A 10888-nucleotide genomic window follows, 5' to 3' on the forward strand; every position below is an offset into this window, starting at 1 on the left:
CATGGGACCAACACTTACCAGGTTGTGTTTATATGCCTTCAGTTCACTTCTATGGCAGGCCTAATGGAACATTAGATAATATGGTACATATGTTTCATGTTACTAATATGGTACATATGTTTCATGTTACTGTGAATTCCTCCTGAGAACAGTATGTGAACAGGGACAGGCTAGATTGATGCTTTTCTGTGTGTCCCTCAGACCTCTGCACACTTCATTTTAATGATGAATGGATTGTCAATAACTGAAAGACAAAGTTGGTTCATAACAAGCTTAAACATTGTGTGTATTATATCATGATTAAATGTAATACGACCAGAGCCAATTTGCATCTAGGCTATAATTGAAAATAAAAGGAATTTTATATATTTAATTTCATTTGTTGATTGAACAACTTTATGCAAGAAAAAAAATGAAAGGATTTCACTACATAGTTAAATATGATAAAATAAATGGATTCTCCCAGTCTTTGGTTTTCAAAAAGGATGTAACCGTCATCACTTTAGAAAAATATTTTAAGGATCGAAGCAAATCTCATGTCATCTGGAAAACAAATGTAAAAAATCTGACTTCATTTGAAAAGAATAAATCCCCAAAATTAAGAACTTCTTAAATAGCAACCTTGGTGTTTGTTATTGTTTCCCAATGTGTTGAGTACATTTTGTTCTTTAACCACTACTAGTCTGAGTGCCTGTATCAGACACAGAATGGCATCCCCTTTGCAACACGCTGTCAGTTTGTGCTGTCTTGCCAACTCCTATGGTCAATGGCAAACACAGATGTGGTAACAGGCTATTCCCTGACAGCTGGCCAAATAGAGGCTGTCTGGTCAGTTTTTTTAGGCTGGCTGTGAAAACAAAAAACATGAATATTTCCACATCATGAAGAAAAGAAAATGAACTAAAAACAGCACTAGAGGGCATGCAGAGAGAGAACTACCGTCAGTCAGTCGTGTAGAAAAGTGACAGTCGGAGAGGGAGTTACAGTTGCAGCAGTAACAGTAACATGCCAAGGTGCTGAATGCATCCCAATCCTATTGCAAATATTATGCGCCCTTACTGACGTTGGCCAGTAGTAGGCACAGCCCTTAATGAATGGAGAAACAGTGTGGTCATCAGCTTCACAAGCCAATGATGAGTGGAGTATTGCTGTTAATACAACTGTTATTCACACATCGCAAACAGTGTCTAAGAGTCTCCACTTCTTTCATCCATTGTCTCCTTCTTTCAGTAGATTTGGAGGTAAGGTGACGTGGCCCCGTCCCTCCACTTGTGGACCTTGTCTGTGATGGCCGTGCAGCAGAGTGGACACATCTTCTCCCGGTTGAACCAGAGAGCAATGCACTCGTCACAAAAAATGTGCTGTTGTTGAGAGAGAATAAACAGGCATTCTTTATCCAACCATGTGCAGAATCAAAAGGAACACAATGAGTATCCCCTTGTGTGGCTGGAATATTGAAATCAAACTAATGAGTAGGAGTAAAGAAAAGTCAGTAATATTAGTGTTTTCCATCTCATGGATGAGTGGTGTCTCACCTGACACAGGAGGGCCCTTGGGTCTCTGTACTCTGCCTGACAGATAGGACAGATGTCCCCAGCCTCACTGCACTGGCTCCTGGTGGCTGCTGCCCCCGTGTGCTGAGGAGGAGGAACAACGCATATTTACAACCCACAGTCATCCAAACTCCTTACAAGTGTCGCCATTATACTCACATGATACACATGATCAAGACTGTTGAAGACATTAGTCACTTGTCAGTCAACCCACATACCACCACTAAGGAAACAGTTAATATGTTGATGTATTTAAAGTACTGTACCTCGCCACTGAGAAATATCCTCACAGTTTTCTGGAAAGACCCCCACTGTCCATACAATCCTAAAAGCTACATTTAAAAAGTAAGAGTTTAGTACATTTAAACAAAAGGTGAAAAAAAATACAAATTTAGCCATTTTCAGAATTTCCACTACTAAGGAGCCACTTCAAAGCATACATCTTTGATAAATGCAGTGTGATGCAGTCATAAGGTCAGTCACCTTGAGTATGAAGTAGACCAAAGCCAGCAGAACTCCCAGGGTGAGGCCAGTATTTCCATCCACTTTCTGGTAGGTGACCAGGTAGCGGAACCATAGGGGGGTGGGAGCCACAGCCTGGTATACCTGGCCCACCTCTTCAGTCAGCATGTACCACAGTCCCTGGGAATAGACAGAAAGGCATAAATTAATGCTTTCTCTCCATAACTTTTGGGCCGCCAAAATGCTGGTAGAACCTACAGTTAATTCGGAAAGTATTCAGACCCCTTGACTTTTTCCACATTTTGCTATGTTACAGCCTTATTCTAAAAACGAATGAATCCCCCCCCCCCCCCACCCCCCCCTTATCTACACACAATACCCCATAAAGACAAAGGAAAAAGTGTATTTTTTAAAATTCTAGCAAAAAAACAGAAATATCACATTTACATAAGTATTCAGACTCTTTACTCAGTACATCGTTGAAGCACCTTTGGCAGCGATTACAGCCTTGAGTCTTCTTGGGTATGACGCTACAAGCTTAGCACACCGGTATTTTGGGAGTTTCTCCCATTCTTCTCTGCAGATCCTCTCAAACTCGGTCAGGTTGAATGGGAGTGTCGCTGCACAGCTATTTTCAGGTCTCTTCATGTTCAAATCGGGTTCAAGTCCGGGCTATGGCTGGGCCACTCAAGGACATTCAGAGACTTGTCCCGATGCCACTCCTGCGTTGTCTTGGATGTGTGTTTAGGGTTGTTGTCCTGTTGGAAGGTGAAACTTCACCCCAGTCAGAGGTCTGGAGCAGGTTTTCATCAAGGATCTCTCTAGCTCTCTGTATTTTGCTCTAGTGGCCTTTTGGCAAAATCCAAGTGGGCTGTTATGCCTTTTACTGAGAAGTGGCTTCAGTCTGGCCACTACCATAAAGGCCTGATTGGTGGAGTGCTGCAAAGATGGTTGTTCTTCTGGAAGGTTCCCCCATCTCCACAGAGGAACTCTGATCACTCTGACAGAGTTCCATCGGGTTCTTGGTCACCTCCCTGACCAAGGCCCTTCTCCCCTGACTGCTCAGTTTGGCCGGACGGCCAGCTCTAGGATGAGTCTTGGTGGTTCCAAACTTCTTCCATGTAAGAATGATGGAGGCCACTGTGTTCTTGTGGACCTTCAATGCTGCATAATTGTTTTGGTACCCTTCCCCAGATCTGTACCTTGACACAATCCTGTCTCGGAGCTCTATGGACAATTCCTTCGACCTCATGGCTAAGTTTTTGCTCTGACATGCACGGTCAACTGTGGGACCTTATATAGACAGGTGTGTGCCTTCCCAAATCATGTCCAATCAATTGAATTTACCACAGGTGGACTCAAATCAAGTTGTAGAAACATCAAGGATGATCAATGGAACAGGATGCACCCGAGTTCAATTTCGAGCCTCATATTAAAGGGTCTGAATATTTACGTAAATAAGGTATTCCAAAAAAAACGTTTTTGCTTTGTCATTATGAGGTATTGTGTGTAGATTGATGAGGAAAATGTTTCATTTAATTCATTTTAGAATTAAGCTGTAATGTAACAATTTGTGCTGCAATTTCTATTTCAGTTCTTCACAGTGGAGACTAGAGCAATCTTTCACCTGTATCTGGCAAGAGCGAATGAGCATAGCCTACTTGTAGTCACACAACTGGAGAGAGCATCCTTCCATCTGTGACAGAAAAATGAACAATTGTATAGTGGATCAATAAAGCTGTATTGTATTTCTTCGTTACCTGGGCTCTGTAGGTCACCAGGTTAGAGGGCAGCAGTAGGATAAGGCACTTAAACTCCATGATGAGGAACTTGAGTGTGAAGTTGGTGATGCCCACCACCCATAGGACCTCCCAGAAACCTAGGGGCTCAACAGCTGGGTTTAGGAAGATGAGGCTGAGAACGAGGGAAAGATGTGGATTACATATTATGCTCCTGATGATTGTAATGTTGGTTTATTTTGTGTATTATGTCAACCGCAAATGTCCAATGTGTATCCAATAAGGTTTTCCTATTCTATTGTATTCGGTTTTCTGCTCTAGGCCCGGTTTCCTAAAAGCATCTTAAGGCTAAGTTCATCGTTAGAACTTCAGTAGCAGCATTGTTAAATCTCTGAGCTGTTTCCCAAAATAATTGTTACTAAAGTTGTGTGTCTCATATGTATATACTGCACTCAATACCATCTACTGTATCTTGCCTATGCCGCTCTGTACCATCACTCATTCATATATCTTTATGTACACATTATTTATCCCCTTACACTTGTGTCTATAAGGTAGTAGTTTTGGAATTGTTAGCTAGATTACTTGTTGGTTATTACTGCATTGTCGGAACTAGAAGCACAAGCATTTCGCTACACTCGCATTAACATCTGCTAACCATGTGTATGTGACAAATAAAATTTGATTTGATTTGAGGTCTGCTCTGGTAAGGGAAGTAAGGGGAAACGGAAGTGTCTCACCAATAGTAAAGTGTCTCAGTGAGAAAAGTGTAGTAAAGCAGGAGTGTGGAGGACGCCAGGAAGAGGAGCAGCCATACGCACTCTATCTTTGACCGACGATCCTGAGGAGATACATGAAGGATCATATTTAGAGATTTGAAACACTGATGTAGAAATGAATGAAGAAAGAGTGTTACTGTTAGTGACTTACCTGAAGAAAGACTTGGGTTTGAATGTTCTTATTCACATAAAGAAAAGTTGTAAATAAGCCAACTCCAACAGCTAGACCTGCAACAATGTCATGAATGATATTTCTTTCAAACTAACTTGAGATAAATAAAAAGTTGTTCCTGACTGTATAGCTATGTTATTGTTGCCCGACACTTACCTAGGGCATGTTGGATGACCAGTTTAGCACAAAGGATGATTATGAAAGGAAGACTCTTCTGAACCCAGCGGAAGAGGTAGCGCAGCTCCAAGAATGAGGTGCTGGGCTCCCCTGACTCCAGATCAGCATCAGTCGGGTCCACCTCACTGGGCTCACTGTGGGAGTGCTGGTGTCCCCCACCATGTGAATGAGAGTGGCTGTGGGAACTGGTTCTGGAACTGGCTCTAGACCTACGGGATGACGCCCCTCCTCTACATGACTCCCAGGACCCGCTGGAGAGGATAGGTACCCGGACCGCTCCACTAGTCTCCGGGACAGCAGAGCCCCCTGTAGTCCCTGCTGGTGTCCTGGTCAGTAGCGTCAGAGACAAACCATGTCCTGCCTGATGGACACCCAGCTCACTGGAGTTAGGCTGCATCGCAGTTGGGGATACCCTCGATTTCAACGTTCTATTGGAATCACTCCTTCAACAAATAAATCGTTAGAGGTTAAGGAGGAAAGACAAGATACCATGTGGTTATAAATGTGCAGATGCTAGCTAACAATCTAGCGGACTTTTTCAAGCTATGTTCGCTAGCTAGGCATAGCTACAGTAACTTACAGGTTGTTGACAGCATAAACAAATAGTGATGCAGCCTAGTAATGTTACTTTGGCTGGCTAAATTACAGTCAGATTCAGGACGGAGTTTTCATCAATATATATCAATACACACTTTTGTATTTGGTCTATCTAGCAACTGTTTTCTCTTTTGTTTACATTTAGGGAGTGACAGTTAGCTAGCTAACGTACATGAGTAGCTAGCGAAACAGCTAGCTAACATTAACTGTGTCGTTAACTGTGGCAAGCTGTCAGATCAACATTACAATTGACAGCTTTTTGACAAATATAAATATCATGAAGAGGTTGTTGACCGTGTTGGCACTGATTACATGATTTTAAAAAGGACCCTTACTTCACCAAGTAAGTAGACTGAAAACACATTTACAGCAACGACCTGGGGAATAGGTTCTGCATGGGAGAGGAGGGGGGGATGAATGAGCCACCTGGAACATGATAGAGATGGCAGTTAGCTAACTACTGTACTGTTAGATTTCGGGTGATAGATCTTTGCCAAACGGCTAACGTTAGCAGCTAGCTAGGCTACTGTTGTTATAACGTTTCTTTAGCAATGCAAGCAGAAAGGTTTAAAATACCTGTCATACTGAGTCTAGAGTTTCATGACAAGCCACCCTTCTCCATCGAATAATCTGTCCAAAACCCAAAATTGAACGAAAATAAAAGAAACAACCTAAAAGAAAACTAATTCGCAAGTTAAACCATAATCCTATCGTTTGGGAGCATAGAGCTAGATAGAGAACTCATCTTTATATCTGTGCCATTATTCGCCTTATGTAGCCCCGCCCACTTGACCCAGTTCCATTCTGATTCGATTGTGTTTCCGTTTCACAACTTCCGTCAACGCTAGCTAATAATATAAAACCGCACATCATTAACACGTCTTAACAAATAAACAAAAACATGGCTCACATTTGGGAACATACACACATGGCTATTTGGAGGTCGGACGATAACCATAGACCATCCTTCCATGATTAATTGATAAAATTGCCTGAAATTAAGTATGGGTACATTTTAATTACGTCGTGCTCACCTTGGGAGTGGATGGTTCCACTATGAAAAATTACAAGAATACAGACGCCTATCAGTACCTCCACAGTGGGAATGTGAGCCGAGTTCTTATTCACCAGGATGGGAAAAGGATTGATATTTTTGAAGGCAGATGTTCAGGCCAGCCAATCAAGCAGCTCTTACCACACTGCTTGGGTACCTTTCCAACAACATTTATTTTATTTTTTTTTATTTCACCTTTATTTTTATTTTATTTATTTATTTTACCTTTATTTAACCAGGCAAGTCAGTTAAGAACAAATTCTTATTTTCAATGACGGCCTGGGAACAGTGGGTTAACTGCCTGTTCAGGGGCAGAACGACAGATTTGTACCTTGTCAGCTCGGGGGTTTGAACTCGCAACCTTCCGGTTACTAGTCCAACGCTCTAACCACTAGGCTACCCTGCCGCCCCATTATATTTAACCAGGTAGGCTAGTTGAGAACAAGTTCTCATTTGCAACTGCGACCTAACCAAGATAAAGCATAGCAGTGTGAACAGACAACACAGAGTTACACATGGAGTAAACAATTAACAAGTCAATAACACAGTAGAAAAAAAAGAGAGTCGATATACATTGTGTGCAAAAGGCATGAGGAGGTAGGCGAATAGTTACAATTTTGCAGATTAACACTGGAGTGATAAATGACCAGATGGTCATGTACAGGTAGAGATATTGGTGTGCAAAAGAGCAGAAAAGTAAATAAATAAAAACAGTATGGGGATGAGGTAGGTAAAAATTGGGTGGGCTATTTACCGATAGACTATGTACAGCTGCAGCGATCGGTTAGCTGCTCAGATAGCAGATGTTTGAAGTTGGTGAGGGAGATAAAACTCTCCAACTTCAGCGATTTTTGCAATTCGTTCCAGTCACAGGCAGCAGAGAACTGGAACGAAAGGCGGCCAAATGAGGTGTTGGCTTTAGGGATGATCAGTGAGATACATCTGCTGGAGCGCGTGCTACGGGTGGGTGTTGCCATCGTGACCAGTGAACTGAGATAAGGCGGAGCTTTACCTAGCATGGACTTGTAGATGACCTGGAACCAGTGGGTCTGGCGACGAATATGTAGCGAGGGCCAGCCGAATAGAGCATACAGGTCGCAGTGGTGGGTGGTATAAGGTGCTTTTGTAACAAAACGGATGGCACTGTGATAAACTGCATCCAGTTTGCTGAGTAGAGTGTTGGAAGCTATTTTGTAGATGACATCGCCAAAGTCGAGGATCGGTAGGATAGTCCGTTTTATTAGGGTAAGTTTGGCGGCGTGAGTGAAGGAGGCTTTGTTGCGGAATAGAAAGCCGACTCTAGATTTGATTTTAGATTGGAGATGTTTGATATGAGTCTGGAAGGAGAGTTTACAGTCTAGCCAGACACCTAGGTACTTATAGATGTCCACATATTCTAGGTCGGAACCATCCAGGGTGGTGATGCTAGTCGGGCGTGCGGGTGCAGGCAGCAAACGGTTGAAAAGCATGCATTTGGTTTTACGTAGAGACGGCTGGAGACGGCTGGATTTTAATCTATTTAAACTGATGTGTGTCTCTTCTGTTTAATGCTTTCTAACTTCATATAATAACTTATATAGATTCTCTACTCTTTCCCAGTCACATGGAGAGCATGTCAATTACAACTGCCAGAAGTGCCTGTCCTTCTACAATGAAATTGTAAAACTTAACACAACCCATTCGACTGCTTTGGAACAGATCACAAAGGAGCAGAGTGCCTCACACTTGTGGCAGGACTTAAGGAAGCTTTGAGTTACTGCAAGCTCAGCCACGGAGGTCCCTGTCAGGGAATCCACCAACCCTGGTAATTTTCTCCAGGAGCATCTGTATCCCAGGTTCCGAGGGAATGTAGCCACACGGTACAGGAAAGATAATGAGCTGATGGCCTCCCAGTGTCTGGAAGACTGTGAATACTCTGTGGACCACAGAGCCACTGTTGTCAGTGTTGAAGAGCCATGGCTATCCGAGTGCTGAAATCCAAGGTGCTGTTGGAGATCTAGTGTCCTGTCATGGGGAAGGGCTGTGATTCTTTGGATGATGTCTTCAATGGGAAAGGCAGTTTAAAGATGGCGCCGGAGGGGATGGCTGCCATCTTATCGGCTCTTAACAAATCATGTTATTTTGTTTGTTTTTTCACGTTGTTCGTAACTTGTTTTGTACATAATGTTGCTGCTACCGTCTCTTATGACCTAAAAGAGCTTCTGGACATCAGAACTGCGATTACTCACCTCAGATTAGATAAAGAGTTTTTCTTCAATGAGTCGGACGGGAGGGCGATACTACAAACACCCGACCAGGGTCAGATACCCGAAACTGAGATTTTGCGAAATAAGACCAGGGTGCCTTGTTGAGGATCTGGCGACGAGTGGCTAATCTGCCTTTGCCTTCTGTCCTGCTAGCTAACGTTCAGTCTCTGGAAAATAAATGGGACGAACTGAAAACACGTATATCCTACCAACGGGACATTAAACGCTGTAATATCTTATGTTTCACCGAGTCGACGACATTAAGAACATACAGCTGGTGAGTTATACACTCTATTGGCAGGATAGAACAGCAGCCTCTGGTAAGACATGGGGCGGGTGTAACGGCTGTCGTCGGTGGAAGAAGGTGAGGACCAAGGTGCAGCGTGGTAAGTGTTCATGATTTTTAAAATAATCAAAATAGAACACTAAACAAAATAACAACTAGGAAAAACAAACAAACGAAACAGTCCTGTCTAGTGAATACACACAAATCAGAAAATAAACACCCACGAAACACAGGTGGAAAAAGGCTACCTAAGTATGATTCTCAATCAGAGACCACTAACGACACCTGTCTCTGATTGAGAACCATACCAGGCCAAACTCAAAAACCAACATAGAAAAACAAACATAGACTGCCCACCCCAACTCACGCCCTGACCATACTAAAACAAAGACAAAACAAAGGTACCCCCCCCAAAGGTGCGGACTCCGGCCGCAAAACCTGAACCTATAGGGGAGGGTCTGGGTTGGGCGTCTGTCCGCGGTGGCGGCTCTGGTGCGGGACGTGGACCCCACTCCACCATAGTCCTTCTCCGCCTCTCTACCCGCCTCTGTGGCCTCTTCAATGCGGCGCCCCTCGCCGCCGACCTCGGACTGGAGACCCAAGCCACGGGTCCCGAATGGACGGGAGATTCCGGCAGCACCGGAGTGAAGGGCGATTCTGGCAGCTCCTGGCTGACTGACGGTTCTGCCAGCTCCTTGCTGACTGACGGCTCTGGCAGCTCCTGGCTGACTGATGGCTCTGGCAGCTCCTGGTTGACTGACGGCTCTGGCAGTTCCTGGCTGACTGGCGGCTCTGGCAGCTCCTGGCTGACTGGCGGCTCTGGCAGCTCAGGACAGACTGGCAGCACAGGACAGACTAGCGGCTCTGGCAGCTCAGGACAGACTGGCGGCTCTGGCAGCTCAGGACAGACGGGAGACTCTGGCAGCTCAGGACAGACGGGAGACTTTGGCAGCTCAGGACAGACGGGAGACTCTGGCAGCTCAGGACAGACGGGAGACTCTGGCAGCTCAGGACAGACGGGAGACTCTGGCAGCGGGAGACGGGAGACTCTGGCAGCGCTGGACAGACGGGAGACTCTGGCAGCGCTGGAGAGGAGGAAGGCTCTGGCAGCGCTGGACAGGCGGGAGCACCTGTAGGGAGAAGACAGAGAGACAGCCTGGTGCGGGGGGCTGCCTTTAAACATCTTGGAAAATTCCAGAAAGAAATGTCATGGTTTTAGAAGCTTCTGATAGGCTAATGGACATCATTTGAGTCAATTGGAGGTGTATCTGTGGATATATTTCAAGGCCTACCTTCAAACTCAGTGCCTCTTTGCTTGACATCATGGGAAAATCCAAAGAAATCAGCCAAGATTTCCGAAAATAAATTATAGACCTCCACAAGTCTGGTTCATCCTTGGGAGCAATTTCCAAATGCCTGAAGGTACCACATACACATATCTGTACAAACAATAGTATGCAAGTATAAACACCATCGGACCACGCAGCTGTCATATCCCGCTCAGGAAGGAGACGCGTTCTGTCTTCTAGAGATGAACGTACTTTGGTGCGAAAAGTGCAAATCAATCCCAGAACAACAGCAAAGGACCTTGTGAAGATGATGGAGGACACAGGTACAAAAGTATCTATATCCACAGTAAAATTAGTCCAATATCGACGTAACCTGAAAGGCCGCCCAGCAAGGAAGAAGCCACTGCTCCAAAACTGCCATAAAAAAGCCAGACTACGGTTTGCAACTGCACATGGGGACAAAGATTGTACTTTTTGGAGAAATGTCCTCTGGTCTGATGAAACAAAAATAGAACTGTTTGGCCATAATGACCA

General features: G+C 44.3%; 1 protein-coding gene across 2 annotated transcripts; it reads right to left on the minus strand.

Annotated features, from left to right (window-relative positions):
• Positions 1-261: 261 nt before the first annotated feature.
• On the minus strand, positions 262-6301 carry LOC110533647 (E3 ubiquitin-protein ligase RNFT1). Of its 2 annotated transcripts, XM_021618064.2 has the most exons (10): positions 6056-6301; positions 5815-5905; positions 4862-5325; positions 4685-4761; positions 4495-4595; positions 3776-3929; positions 2037-2195; positions 1820-1885; positions 1536-1637; positions 262-1361 (listed from the first exon to the last, which is right to left on the minus strand). In XM_021618064.2, exons 2-10 carry the CDS (start codon positions 5841-5843, stop codon positions 1227-1229), a joined length of 1287 nt encoding a protein of 428 aa, XP_021473739.2. In that variant the 5' UTR covers positions 5844-5905; positions 6056-6301; the 3' UTR covers positions 262-1226. The 2 variants fall into 2 exon arrangements, with proteins under 2 accessions (XP_021473739.2, XP_021473740.2); XM_021618065.2 differs by lacking the exon at positions 5815-5905 and having other exon boundaries at positions 6056-6275.
• Positions 6302-10888: the final 4587 nt, after the last annotated feature.

This window comes from Oncorhynchus mykiss, chromosome 10, assembly GCF_013265735.2.
Source record: "Oncorhynchus mykiss isolate Arlee chromosome 10, USDA_OmykA_1.1, whole genome shotgun sequence".
In the NCBI taxonomy this organism is placed as follows: Eukaryota; Metazoa; Chordata; class Actinopteri; order Salmoniformes; family Salmonidae; genus Oncorhynchus; species Oncorhynchus mykiss.